The sequence below is a fragment of the Prionailurus viverrinus genome, chromosome C2 (genome assembly GCF_022837055.1).
Source record: "Prionailurus viverrinus isolate Anna chromosome C2, UM_Priviv_1.0, whole genome shotgun sequence".
Taxonomy (NCBI): Eukaryota; Metazoa; Chordata; class Mammalia; order Carnivora; family Felidae; genus Prionailurus; species Prionailurus viverrinus.
In genome coordinates, this window is record NC_062569.1 from 117,243,483 (window position 1) to 117,258,504 (window position 15,022).

The 15,022-nt window shown below is 36.1% G+C and overlaps 1 protein-coding gene across 2 annotated transcripts in view; it reads left to right on the forward strand.

Annotated features, from left to right (window-relative positions):
* The window catches only part of PROS1 (protein S), a 69,498-nt gene that overhangs the window by 9,144 nt on the left and 45,332 nt on the right, over positions 1 to 15,022 (forward strand). The window contains exons 1-2 of one of the 2 annotated variants that reach the window (XM_047876228.1): positions 7,854 to 7,948; positions 13,342 to 13,499. In XM_047876228.1, the coding sequence (XP_047732184.1) occupies positions 7,915 to 7,948; positions 13,342 to 13,499 (192 nt within the window). In that variant the 5' untranslated portion in view covers positions 7,854 to 7,914. Of the gene's footprint in view, positions 1 to 7,853; positions 7,949 to 13,341; positions 13,500 to 15,022 lie in introns of those variants that run through there. The other variant, XM_047876227.1, reaches the window with a different exon arrangement.

Below are 15,022 nucleotides of genomic sequence, written 5' to 3' on the forward strand. Positions count from 1 at the left end.
AGTTTACTGAAAGCTAACACACTGAGTGAGTAGTGACTCATAAGAACCTCAGCTACAAAAGAATGCAGAAGTCTTAAGAGACATTTTATCAGGTATGTGATTGGGGTTTTGGTCACCAGTCAGTGAATCAAAAAGCGCAAGATGGAGGCACGTGGGTGGCTTAGTTGGTTAAGCAGCCAACCCTTGGTTTCAGCTCAGGTCATGAGCTCGTAGTTGGTGAGTTCAAGCCCTGCATCAGGATCTGCTCTGTGAGTGGGGAGCCTACTTGCGATTCTCCCTCTCTCCCTCTTTTTCTCTGGCCTTCCCCCGCTTGTTCTTGCTCTCTCTCTCTCTCTCTCTCAAAACAGATAAATAGACTTAAAAAAAAAAAGGTCAAGATGGTATGTGACATTAGCAACACTCAAGCTATTTTTAAATTGTTAAGCTTTGATTGAGGGTAAATGTTTTGTTAACACTAAAAGAAAAAACTCACCTTGGTGATGCAAAAACAGACAGTAGTCCTGACTCTTTTTTCTATTAAGTGAAGCAAATCCTTTTTACCTAAATATTCCTATTTTATTGTACATATATTTGGGAAATACATAAGTAAATAATTATAATAATATTAATTAATTAATTAATAATATTAATAATTCATTAATTTTAGACAAGAAAATACTGTGCCCCCAAAGTTTGGAAAAAATGGATAACATTTTAATAGTGAGTGTCTTTAGAGAGTAGAGGCATGATGCTTTTTTTTTTTTCTTTTCAAATTTTTATGTGAATTCTAGGTAGTTCACATACAGTGCAACATTGGTTTCAGGAGCAGAATTCAGTGATTCATCATTTACATACAATACACAGTGGGAGTTATGATGCTTTTTATTCCTTGTTTACCTTTTTGTTTTTAATAACTATAATAAATTGTGTTATTACTCTAGTATAGGAAACAACCTCATATAAGAGTTTTGTTTATATTATATTGTTCTAACTATAGAAATTGAATCCTCCAGGCTTGAGGGGAAGTGAAGTAAGGATATTTATCTAAATAGATTCTGAGTGTTTCTACAGTAAGTAAAGTAATATAAACTGGTTCTAGGCCATTAGTAGAATTCTTCTTAGTCCTCTTGTTCATTTTTTTTGGAATGGACTTTGAAAAGACACATTCAAGAAAAATGGCTTTGTGGTGCCTGGGTGGCTCAGTCGGTTGAGCGTCCGACTTCAGCTCGGGTCATGATCTCACAGTCTGAGTTCGAGCCCTGCGTCGGGCTGTGTGCTGACAGCTCAGAGCCCGGGGCCTGTTTCAGATTCTGTGTCTCCCTCTCTCTCTGAACCTCCCCCGTTCATGCTCTCTCTCTGTCTCAAAAATAAATAAACGTTAAAAAAAAAGAAAAGAAAAATGGCTTTTAAATCTTCATAAAAATGGGGAAATTATAACTTCATGTGTTTGTGTGATGGTTTCCATATTTCAAAATGGTGTCTTTGGCATTTTCTCATTGAGTTTTACAGCTGTTCTGTGATTCACCTTCCCATCTTTAGGAAAATGTTACCTTTACTCCCCCTCTACAGAAAGTTATTACCCCCTCTTTCTTTTCCTGCTCTCATTTGAACTTCTTGAGGAAGTAGTTTATTCTAGCAGTTTCTATTTCCTTTCTTCCTTCTGGTATACCTCCCGCTGGTATTGGTGATGGGGAATTTTAATGGTGATCCTATTGTTAAACCAACTACATTTCACCTCTCATCGCAAATCATGGTAATTATTATTAATAAGTTCTTTACAACATTTGACACTATTGAAATTATCTTTTTGAAATTGATCTTCTTTTATGTCTATAAACATTATCTTCAACTTTTCTTTCTCTCCTGGGACACTTGGGTAGATCAGTCGATTGAGCATCTGCTCTTGACCTCAGCTCAGGTCTTGATCTCAGGGTCATGAGTTTAAGCCCTGCTTTGGGATCCGTGCAGGGTGTGAAGCCTGCTTAAAAAAAATTTATTCTTTCTTTCTCTATATATGTGTGTTACTAATTCTACTTCTGTTGTTTTGTTGATCTCTGTTTTTCCTTAAATATTAAAGTTTCCTTGGCTTCCACTTGACCTTCTAGCCTCATTGAATATCTTTTTCCAGCTTAAACTACCAGCTATATTCTACCAACTCCCTAACATTTTTAAACCATTCAAGTAATCCATGATTAATATAATCTAATTTGGGAATACAGATATTCACTGCAATATTGCACTAACAAAAAAATAAAATCCATCTGTAGTTCACTAGCCCGAGACCAAAGTATTGTTTTGCTTTATATTCTTCTAAGCAACCTTGTCTGCATATACACATTCTTAGAAATTAAAATACATAAATGCAAGAATGGAATTGTGCTCTAAGACTATTTTTTTTCTTTTATTATTATTATTTTTTTAATGTTTATTTTTGGGAGGGGGTGGGTAGGGGCAGAGAGAGAGGGAGACACAGAACCCGAAGCCAGCTCCAGGCTCTCAGCTGTCAGCACAGAGCCCAATGCAGGGCTAGAACCCACGAACCATGAGATTGTGACCTGAGCCTAAGTCAGACACTTAACTGACTGTGCTACCCAGGTACCCCTTTTTAAATTTATTTTTTATTTTATTTTATTTTTTTCTAATATTATTTTGAACTTGATGTTTCACCTAAATATATGATGATGCACCAAAACCCATAAAATATCTAGGAATAAACCTAACCAAAGAGGTGAGAAATCTATATACTGAAAACTGTAGAAAGCTTCTGAATGAAATTGAAGAAGACACAAAAAAGTGGAAAAACATTCCATTCCCATGGATTGAAAGAACAAATATTGTTACAATGTCAATACTACCCAAAGCAATCTACACATTCAATCCAATCCCTATAAAAATAACACCAGCATTCTTCACAGAGCTAGAACAAACAATTCTCAAATTTGTATGGAATCAGAGAAGACCTTGAGTAGCCAAAGCCATGTTGAAACAGCAAAGCAAAGCAAAGCAGGAGGCATTACAATTCTGGACTGCAAGCTGCATTACAAAGCTGTAATTATCAAGACAGTATGGTACTGGCACAAAATCAGACACATAGATCAGTGGAACAGAATAGAGAACCCAGAAATGGACCCACAACTGTATGGTAACTCATCTTCAACAAAGCAGGAAAGAATATGCAATGGAAAAAAAGAGTCTCTTCAAAAAAATGGTGTTGGGAAAATTGGACAGTGACATGCAGAAGAATGAAAATGAACCACTTTCCTACACCATACACAAAAATAAATTCAAAATGGATGAAAGACCTAAATATGAGACAGGAAGACATCAAAATCCTAGAGGAGAAAATAGGCAAAAACCTCTTTGACCTGGGCCACAGCAACTTCTTGACATTTCTCCAGAGGCAAGGGAAACAAAAGCAAAAATGAACTATTGGGATCTCTTCAAGATGCAAAGCTTCTGCACAATGAAGGAAACAATGAGCAAAACTAAAAGGCAACCGATGGAATAGGAGAAGATATTTGCAAATGACATATCAGATAAAGGGTTAGTATCCAAAATCTATAAAGAACTTATCAAACTCAACACCCAGAAAACAAATAATCCATTGAAGAAATGGGCAAAAAACAAAGAAGACATCCAGATGGCCAACAGACACGTGAAGAGATGCTCAACATCACTCATCATCAATGAAATACAAATCAAAACCACAATGAGATATGACCTCACACCTGTCAGAATGGCTAAAATGATCAACCCAGGCAACAACAGATGCTGGCGAGTATTTGCACCTTTTGCACTGCTGGCGGGAATGCAAACTGGTGCAACCATTCTGAAAAACAGTATCGAGGTTCTTCAAAAAATTAATAAATAGAAATACCCTATGACCCACAAATTGTACTAGTAGATATTTATCCAAAGGATATAGGTATGCTGTTTTGAAAGGGCATATGCACCCCAATATTTATAGCAGCACTATCGACAACTATGGAAAGAGCCCAAATGTCCATCGACTGATGAATGGATAAAGAAGATGTGGTATATATATACAATGGAATATTACTTGGCCATCAAAAAGAATGAAATTTTCTCATTTGCAGCAATGTGGATGGAACTAGTGTGTATTATGCTAAACAAAATTAGTCAGAGAAAGACAAGTATCATATGACTTCACTCATATGAGGACTTTAAGATACAAAACAGATGAACATAAGGGAAGGGAATCAAAAATAATATAAAAACAGGGAGGGGGACCAACCATAAGAGACTCTTAAATACAGAGAGGAAACTGAGGGTTGCTGGAGGGATTTGGGGTAGGGTGATGGGCTAAATGGGCAAAGGGCATTAAGGAGGACACTTGTTGAGATGAGCACTGGGTGTTATGTATAAGTGATGAATCACTAAATTCTATTCCTGAAACCATTATTATACTATATGCTAACTAACTTGGATGTAAATTTTTAAAAATTAATTAATTAAAAAAATAAAATTAAGATATGATGGCTTTCATATCCATAAATTCTGTCACACTTTAAAATAGATTTATAATTTTCTTTCATATATGTTCATCATAATATATTTAACCAAAAATGTATCTTTGGAGATTTACATTATTTCCAGTGTTTTACTTGTATCAATAATACTGTGATGAACATATTCATAAGTGTTTCTTTACATTTGTCCATATTCATTTCCTCAGATTAATTTCCTAGAAATAGAGTGGTTAGCTGAATGTCTAAAGGCTTTGGGTATATATTGTTAGATTTCTCCCTGGAAATTTGGTTTTAAAAGTAGATTTTAAGAGTCCCTAATTCCTCTCATCTTTACCAACATTAGACATGAACTTCTTTTTAAATTTTTGTCAGTGCAATAGGAATAAAAATGGGGGTGACTTTCTTGGGGTGGGAGAGAAAAGTAGTCCATTCTGTTTTTCAGTTTATCCATTAACTTTTTTATTTCAAAATCGTATTTTAATTCTCTCCTCCCTTTTCATAGCAGCCTACTTTTGTTTTATGGATGCCAGATCCTCTCAATTTATTTTAGGATATTTAGTATACATTTTTAAGTTATCTTTTGTGTCTTTAATACCATCTTTATATGAACATTAGTATTTCTCATCAGCTCCAAAAATTTTTCTACCTGTACTTACATGATAATTTCCTCTCTCCATAGCCTCTGTTTTCTTTCTAGAACTCTTCCAGAATTGATCCTTCATGACTTTGACTCTCATGTTTTTATATCTTTAAAATTTTGCTCTATATTCCAGGAGATTTCTTTAACTTTTTCTTTCAAACCTTCTATACTGGCAATCATATTGTAAGTTTCTTGAAGTATTTTTTTCTTTGATTTTACTTTCATCCTTTTATGGATTCATTATCTTCTTAAGTCACTATGACGATATTCATTAGACTTTTAAAAAGTTTTTTTAAAGTTCTCTTCTCTGAATTGCCTGTTTTTTCTCATATTTGTTTTCTTTTTCATGCTATTGGTAGCTGTTAATTTTTTTCCTCCATATTTCTGAGGATTCTTGGTTGTCTCTTCATATTTAAGCAACAGTACTGGGTAGGCTTTAGGTGACTCCGTTGTGTGGCTTCCTGCTGGTCTTTTTTTTTTTCTTCCTTTCTTTTTTTTTTTTTTTAAAGGGAGAGTTAGCAGGTAGCTCTACATACACTCATTACATGATTCATTTATACAATTAATGTTTATTGAGCCTACTCTAAGTGTACTGCTTCATGTATTTTGTGATGTACTGGGAAACCAGTGCTGTGTCATTGCTGGACTTTCAAATTAATCTTCTGCTTCTAGTTGCCTTTCTCCCACTCTCCCACTAAATGCTGTATGACAGTCTTTCTGAGCTTTTATTTCCCAAAGGCAAGAGCATTCTTACTTCTGTTATATCTCTATGGGTGTATTTTGGGTCAAGGCTTCGTCTCCCTTATTTATTAATAGGTTTTCCTCAGCTTTCCAGCTTCTGGAGAATTTGTTAAAGTTCTTATCTGCCAAAGACCCTTCCCATTGTCTCAACTGTTGTTGGTTTTTCCTTTTTAAAATTCTCCTGCAGTCATTTTAATGCTGTCTTGGATAGAGAGCAGATAAATGCTCTTTAACATCACTAACCATAAACACCACTTTCCATGTCTTTAAAGAGCATCTAGAAATAGTCACCAACCTTCTTGCCTTATATGTTAGTCTGCTTGGACCACTCTGACAAAAATATCATAGACTACATGGTTTAAACAAGAGAAAATATTTTCTCACAGTTCTGGAGGCTGGAAAATCCAAGATGAAAGTTTTGGCCACTTTAGTTTCTAGTGAGGACTCTCTTCCTGGCTTGCAGACCTTGTTTTCTCACTGTGTTCTCATGTGGCCTTTCCTCAGGGCCCATATGCTTGCAGGGAGAGAGAAGGGGGGGGCGGATGGGGTGTGCAAGCTTGCTAATGTTTCCTCTTATCAGGACACTAATCGTATGGTATTAGGGCCCCACCCTCATTACCTCATTTAACGTTAATTATTTCCTTAGAGGCCCCTTTTCCAAATACAGCTGCACTGGGGATTTCTACTTGAACATATGAATTCAGGGCATAGGGGATGGGAGGTGGACGTAAACATTCAGACCATAATGCCAAACATTCAGTCCATAATGCCTTGTCAAGTGGAACACAATTGCTTAATTTATTATTTTTGTTATTATGGAATGAGAGAGGTAGTTTTTTTTAATTTTGTGGCTAACTTTTTTAAGTGAGCCTGAGTTTCTGTATGTTAAGTGTACCTTTCCTTATTACTTGTTTTACTATCCTTGTTCCCACTCCTTATCCCAATCGCTTTCTCCCTTTTTTAAAAGAAATTATGTTATTCCATTGTTATTTAGACTGTATCTTACAGCGTTTTAGAAAGTCAACAAGGGGCTAGCAAAAATGTAAAAATTGAATTCTAAGCATTCATTCAATACTATACCAATATTCCAAATAATCTCATTTTCACATCAGCACTTAAAGAAAGATATATCCTAGGAGTCAAAGGAGAAGCATCTAGAGTCTTTCTAAGTCTTGTTTCATATCTGGGAGATATTGCAGGAAGTAGGATAGTGCAGAATTAGGCCAACTCTTTCATTGTTGCCTTTAAAAACGTCCAGGAACAGTTTGCCTGTTGCTTTTCCAAACATAAACACAGACACAGGCCAGTGAACTAATAATATTAATTGATGCTATCCTAACAAATAGGTCAAATAGAACAAAAACACAACTTTTCCTGGGCTGTAACCTCTTGGTACATGACGTCAAAATCAGATGGTGTTTTGGTGTCCTAGTGTGTAGGAGATAAAAAAGACAAGGAGAGCTGACTGCGTGAAATATCTTGTGCACGTCATAAAAGAGGCCTCCTGCTGTAGCCTCAGGAAGTATAGCCTGCAGTGTGGTAGTCGAGAGAAGAAAAGAGAGGACTATAGAAAATTCTTCTCCACACCTTGCCAAAATCTGAACTCTGAGTCCCTTCAAATGAAGTACCGTAATTTATCACTCACCAAGAGCAAACAAGTCAAATGAAAGAAATGATTAACGTAGTGTTTTGTTCTGTTTTGTTTTCTGGGTAATAAACTGTCTTTTGGGTAGAAGTATTTGTTGTTTTGGAAGGAATAAGTGAAATGTACCACTTTCTCTGTCTATGGCTACAATCAAAGGTTTTAACCTTGGGTAAACAATAGCAGAGTGTTTGATTTGTTCTCCCCCATCCCCACCCCCCCTAGAATAGGGACTGTAAATTAAAGTCATAATTAAATCCTGGAGTAAGGAAAGGTCCATGTCACTCCAGTTGTGGCTAAACAGTTCAGGCATTGTTTCCCTCCTCATCCAGAATGGGGGTCGATGATCGCGTTTTTTTTTAATGCCATCAATGGCTTTTCAACTTCTAAATGAAAGCTGACCTTCATCTCTTCTAATCCAGATGTTTCCAGGACTCAGCTTTATATGTACAACAGGTAACTCACAGATTATTTCCTCTTTTTGTTTCCCAGATTTAAATTCTTATCCAGATCTATTCCTTATACTCTTTTAAAGTATTTCTTACTAGCCTATTTATTGCTTAGTCGTCTTGAAGAATGGATAATTCACCTTTAGAGAATACTTTTTTCTAACATGTTTCTAACCTTTAATATAAAAATATGAGAAGAATCAGTTGCTCAGCGGCATAGTCCTCATTGTAAACAAAAGTAAGAACTTTAGAGAAAAGTAAGTGTAATAGCTGTCTTCAAAAAACTGACTTAAAAAAAGATTGAAGTGTACCATGCATACAGACATAGCATATCTTCCTGAAAGCTAGCCCAAGCTTCTCTGAAAATTGGTAATAATTATACAGGCTGACAAATGCCTAATTAAAAATCTATCTTTGTGGGGGGTGCCTGGGTGGCTCAGTCAGTTGAGCGTCCGACTCTTGATCTCAGCTCAGGTCATGATTTCATGGTCATGAGTTTGAGCCTTACATTGGGCTTTGTGATGGGTATGAAGCCTGTCTTAAAAAAAAAATCTATCTTTTGGTTTTTCATAGTCCCTGCAACCTTCATATTTTAAAATATCCTTTCTCAATTAGAAATATTCTGTGGGAGAAATCTTTATGGAAAAAAAATGAAACATTTTACGTTTGATTATCATGTGATTATTTTAAATACAATTGGTAATATCTGGGCATATGTTTTCCCATCATTATTAACTAACAGTTTTTCTATATTACATGCAGTTCTATGTTTCTCAGGCTTTGACTAATGAAAACATGCCATTTCAACAGTTGGCACATATGAGGCACAGTTATATCTCAGAGTATTGTCTAGTTGTTCTATTTGTACATTGAAAGTAATTTTCCCCTGCTTCATCCCAGACTGAAGCAGAAACAAGGATTCAAACACTCTGCCAACCCAAATTCTACCAGAGATTCTCAGACACATTTTCTAGGGTAGTTTTTCATTCTTGGGATGCCAGATAAGTAGATCCTGGGGAAAAGAGAGACAGAAAGCAGAACTAAAAAAAGATGAGCTTTTGGAAGGAGGGATGTGAGAACCAGCTTTGCGAAGGACAAGAGAACAGAATGGAGAAGATTCAGAGGATGGACTTTCCTAAAGCATGAACCTTCTTCATCTCCCTTGTCTGAAACCTCACTCACATCTGACTGATCAGTTTTGGGCAAATTGCGGATCTGTGGTCCTCACCCCCTGAACAGATGGTAGCAAGTTTGAAAACTTAAGTGGGAAAAGGGCCTGAGGAAAGTACCTCCCTGTGACCGTGGTGGAACTGAATTGAACACTGGGAAATTCTCCTGTGAGCAGAGGCAATGCTAATACTTATTATTAATAATGCTTAATTATTAATAAGGATAATGCTTATCCTTATTACAGGTGCTTTGATGAAGTACCAATAACAATAAGTTACTTTTTTGGAGATAAGACAATCAAATTTGTGCTCAAAAAACAAAGATTTGCCCCCACAGAAAGAGGAACATTTGAAGGCTGTTAAGCAATGTCAAGAAAGAATTCCAGTTAATGTTTGAACAATGGTTATGTTATTGACGTAGTTGTTGAACCTGCTATGGACACTGTTTGAAGAAGGGAGGACTCAGATAAGTTAAAAATGTGAATAGTTCCATCATTCTTCTAACTTGAAAGACTCTTAACTGAACCTAATAACCTGAAATTTTGAATCTGAATGTAACACATTTCAAGCAGCAAAGTTGAGTTTTAACAAAGGCTTACTTGAAATACTTCTTGACCCAAAAAAGTGAAACAAATGACTAGCCACAGTGTAGTAATGCAAAAGGAGAACATGTTTTGGAGGCAGGCTTGGCTCTGTGATCAGCTGTGTGAACTTGGTGAGATGAACTCAGCTTCCCTGAGTTGTAGTTTGTTCATGTATAAAATGGGACAATTACTCTCTACTTAGAACAGTTGTGATTAGTATTGAAGGAGATCATTTAAAAACAGCATACATATGCTTATATACCATGACTATTCTGATAAATAATGGAACTTTTTAATAATGGAGCAGTCCAGCAGGGTGGATGCTTTTAGGTGGATAGACGGAGGCATCTGGTTAAAGCACTTCTAACGCACATATTTTTCTCATCCTACAGTTCTGTAGTTTTTAATTCGGATCTGTAATGTCATGTTTATATTTTTTTGAGAAGGAATAGTAGACTTCTTTGAAAGCACACTTGTTAAATGGATGGGTTTATTTTCTAAAGGGCAGTAAATGTCTTATTGAAGATATCAAACTTGTCCATGCCACAGTCACATAATTTCTTTTTTTTTTTTTTTAGATCAAGTACATTGTGGTCATTTAGTGGCAGAATATACAGAGGAAAGAGCACTTTATTAGAAGGATGGGTATATTTGAATCCCTGTCCCATTAGACCACATCCTAACTCCATGACTTTGGGCTAAATCATGAAGCCTCTCTCAGCTTAAGTTTAAGTAACTCAAGGAAAGTGGGGATGATAATTCTACACTCTAGTTTATTTCATTATTTATGTGAGGATCAAAATGAAATAATATACACATTGAAAATTATTAAGTACCATGACAATTTAAAGCATTATTGGTTTGAACCTAGATGAAATAAAACATAAACATTCAAATCTAGACAAAATTAGTTATTTATTGTTAGCTTCATTATCCTTTAGGACGGAGGTGTTAATAATTTTCCTTTTTAGTATTCCTCTAATCAATGGAGAAAACGAATCCTCTGTTTTTTTGAGAAGCAGCAAATAGTAATGGATAGTCACAGGTCTGGACATTGGCATCTAAGTCCTAATTTTGCTATTATAACTTAGGGTAACTATCTTGCATGCTCTTTATGTGAGTTTCATCATCTCTGAAATAATGGAGGCTTTTTTGTTTCCTTCTACTTCTATAAACTTACGTAAGCATTCCTTTAAATGTCTACCTTAGTTCTCTCTGGACACTTGAAAGCTTTCCCTTTCACAAATGTGAATATAGTCTGTGTTATCAACCCTGTTCTGTGTCCTGTAGCAGGGTCCCTTGCAGGGGACCAGATATTCTTAGATACCAATATTAAGATCTAAAGTCCAAAACTTAACATTCCATAAGGAAGAAATACCAAAGAGTGATGTTTATGGTTAGTTTCCTAAGTGCATTTGACCTTGATTTTTTGGTTACTTAATCACTGTATTTATCTTTCAAAGAATGATGCTCTTGCTTTCCCCAGAAAAACTTACATATTTGCTTTGAAGTTCAAAAGGGACATGTTTTTGCTATATTTATTATAAAGTAGCATCCTTAAGACTATTTCAAATAAATGAAATAATTGGCCATGTCAGACTCTTTCATTGTGGATAGGACTACCATTTATCAGTCAGTAGCACACTTGAGAGGTAATGTGCTCACAGAAACCCATCTGTTAGACACATACAGCCTTGATTTAATCTTGATCTTGATGAACACTGATAAAAATGGTAAAACATAGAGCTAAAAATGTAACCCAGACACTTTATTTATTTAATCATCACATTGAAACATCTGTTTTGGCAAGTAGGAGAAATAGTAACATTACTTCCTTCCCTCTTGAAAGATTTTTGATTAATTAGTTCTTTTGCTTTTTTTCTTCCTTCTATTGTCATCTGTTGTGTGTGCCTTATTTACCAGGTAATAAGATAAATAAGAGAAAAACAAAATTATGTATTTATATTACTTGCTTATCTTAATGAAAGAACCATTTGTGGTTAAAATCAAGATTAAAAAATTATTTGTAGATTTTATTTTTGGTTTAAAAAATTTGTACTATAAAACAATGTTCTGTTTACATACTAAAGCAATGACACCAAAGCTTCATACTGCCTTTTTTTTTTCAAATATAATTGCAATTGGTAGTTTGTCTTCTCAAACTCTTTTCTATGAATTTGTCCACGTGATACTTACATATCTACGAGTATGGCTGATATATATATCAGGTTATGCTATAGGTGTGGCATTCCACAATTTTCATTTTTAATTTTTTTAATGTTTATTTTTGAGAGAGAGAGAGCAAGCTGGGGAGGAACAGAGAGAGGGAGACACAGAATCTGAGGCAGGGCACGGGGCTCCAACTCACAAACTGGGAGATCATGACCTGAGCTGAACTTAACCAACTGAGCCACCTAGGCATCCCAGACAATTTTCATTAAAAATTTTTTTTAATATTTATTTTTGAGGGGCGCCTGGGTGGCTCAGTCGGTTAAGCGGCTGACTTTGGCTCAGGTCATGATCTCGCGTCCGTGAGTTCGAGCCCTGCGTCGGGCTCTGTGCTGACAGCTCAGAGCCTGGAGCCTGTTTCGGATTCTGTGTCTCCCTCTCTCTGACCCTCCCTCATTCATGCTCTGTCTCTCTCTGTCTCAAAAATAAATAAACGTTAAAAAAATATTTATTTTTGAGAGAGAGAGTCAGAAAATGAGCAGGGGAGGGGCAGAGAGAGAGGGAGACACAGAATCCGAAGCAGGCTCCAGGCTCTGAGCTGTCAGCACAGAGCCCAGTGCAGGGCTCGAACTCACAAATGGTGAGTTCATGACCTGAGCCGAAGTCGGACACTTAACTGACTGAGCCACCGAATGAGCACACATTCTCATTATTCATTGTCTTAATGCTGTTGTTATTGTTTTAGTTTGCAAAAGTTGTCTATACATTCTATAATGTGTGATTTTTTTCCAGTCTATATCATGAAATATTTTCCTCTAGTCTGTCGCTTGATGTTGAACTTTGTTTTGTTACTTTTGTTGTTGTTTTTCAGTTGTTTAAAATTTGTTATGTAGTCGATATTACCAAATTTTTTTCTCTTTGCCTTCTGTATTTTGTGCTTTGTACAAGGTCTTCCTTGTTTCAAAGATTCCTATTTTCCTTTGTATGAATAAATCAAGTGTTTTAGCCCATCAGGTATCTTTCAAATAGCTGATTAGACCGTACTCCTGCATTTCTCTATCTTTACAGAGATCATGTGGTTTTCCATTAAAATTGAAAAGGTTTGTTACTTCAGCTTTAAAGATGTGTGGTTGTAACTTTTGATATAGACATTTCAGCATGATGCTTTTTCCAGTATGGTCATAATAAAGTGAACAGTAAATATTGTCTGGTATGTTTGACCTTGTGTGTGAACTTGAATGATTTGTGTGGATCATTCTACAAGTGCTATAGTTTGCACACCAAACCCGCTCTTTGAATTGTTAACCAAAGTGCTTATGTACCTGCATGTTTTCTTCTCAGTTCACCTATACTGAGTTTAAATGTTATGCAATTCACAATCAGACAATGATTTTAATTCTCACTGTTTAATAAAATATTTTAAGTGGAGAAATGAAAGACTTACTCCCCCCCCACCCCCAACTTGTTTTTTCCTTCAGTTTTGTCAAAGCAGCATGCTTCACAAGTCCTGATTAGGAAACGCCGTGCAAATTCTATGTTTGAAGAAACCAAAAAGGGTAATCTGGAACGAGAATGTATTGAAGAACTGTGCAATAAGGAAGAAGCCAGGGAGATCTTTGAAAATAACCCGGAAACGGTAAGAATTCATGAAAGCTAATAAGTTAGCATACTAGCCATACAGTGAAAGACTGAACATTTCCAGCTTGAATCCGCGTTCCCTTGTGTTCCTTTACAAAGTTAATTGTGTATATCGCCTTCCACGTGTAACCACTGAAGCATTTCAGTAGGGAGTACCTTCAAAGGAAAGTGGGCTTTGTTAGGGAGACACTGCTGCCATAGCCATGTGCTCTGACCAAACTATGATTTCCTTATACTTCAGAGTCAGCAATAGTTTTGACCTCATGGTTTATAAATACTTTCTCCCAACCAGAATTTGGTGGTATTGGGTAGATGGGGAAGAAGGTGTCTCAAGTGGTGTGTGTGTGTGTGTGTGTGTGTGTGTGTGTGTGTCACTGCATTATCACTATACTTCATTAAATCTCTCCATTGGCATTTTTTACCAGGCTTTAGAAAACAAGGCCCTCTGATCCAGAGTTTGGTACATAATTGGTACCCAGTGAATACTTACCGAAGAATTCATGACTGTATTATATTCCCTGAGTAGAATCTTTAACAAAGATCCTTGGGATGTTTCCTGAGTCCACCTAATATGATCAGTAATTCCTGGGGTTAGAATATATATATATTTAGTGTCTACATTTTTCCAAGTTAGTCTCGAAGAATTTAATCATAAAGACCACTAAATATCATACAGAAATATGGAGCCCTCGACCTTATCTGTAGTCCCCCAGTTTCCCTGGGGGAGGGTGTTTGCTAATATGCCTGTGGAAAACAGGATTATAAACAGTGCCTCTAAAAGTTAGGATGAGGATGACCGTGAGAATTCAAATCTGATACCTCTCAGGGTTACCTCAGATACTTTTCCTGAGATGAACTATGTAACCAACATGAAATGAGGGAGAAGACATATACAAAGTACTTCCTTCAGCTTGGCAGTGGCTTCTGGGACCATGACACTAGATGAGAGAGGATGAACAGGAACATTTGTCTATATTAGAGAACTTGTGCAAGACAGTAACAGCTTGTGTTCTCCACAGTTCCTCTTTAATCCTTTTACCTCGACATATTCTAACAGGTTCAAAGACATTTTTTTCCCCAAGATATCCAAGGAATCGTTTGTAATAATCTCCAGGATTAAGTCAACACGTTTCTCTCTCAGTTTTGTTGCTTTGTGTGGGTAAGCAATTGACAAGGCAACAAAATTTTATTTCACACAATATAGCAGACGAGTACTCTTGTTGTGTGGGGTGTAAAATATTATATTGTTTATTATAGAAATTTAAATACCGTAGTATGTATTTATATACTATATACTATACTGTAATATACTATACTATACTATACACACACACACACACACACACACACACACACACATATATGTGGTATATATAGCATACCTCCCTAGACTTCAACAGTTATTAGCAATCAGCCATTCTTGTTTTGCCTGTTCTCTACCCCACCCAGTCTAATTTTTGTTTTGTTTTGCTGGATTACTTAAGGCAAGCCTGTATCCCTGAGTTATCATATTATCACATT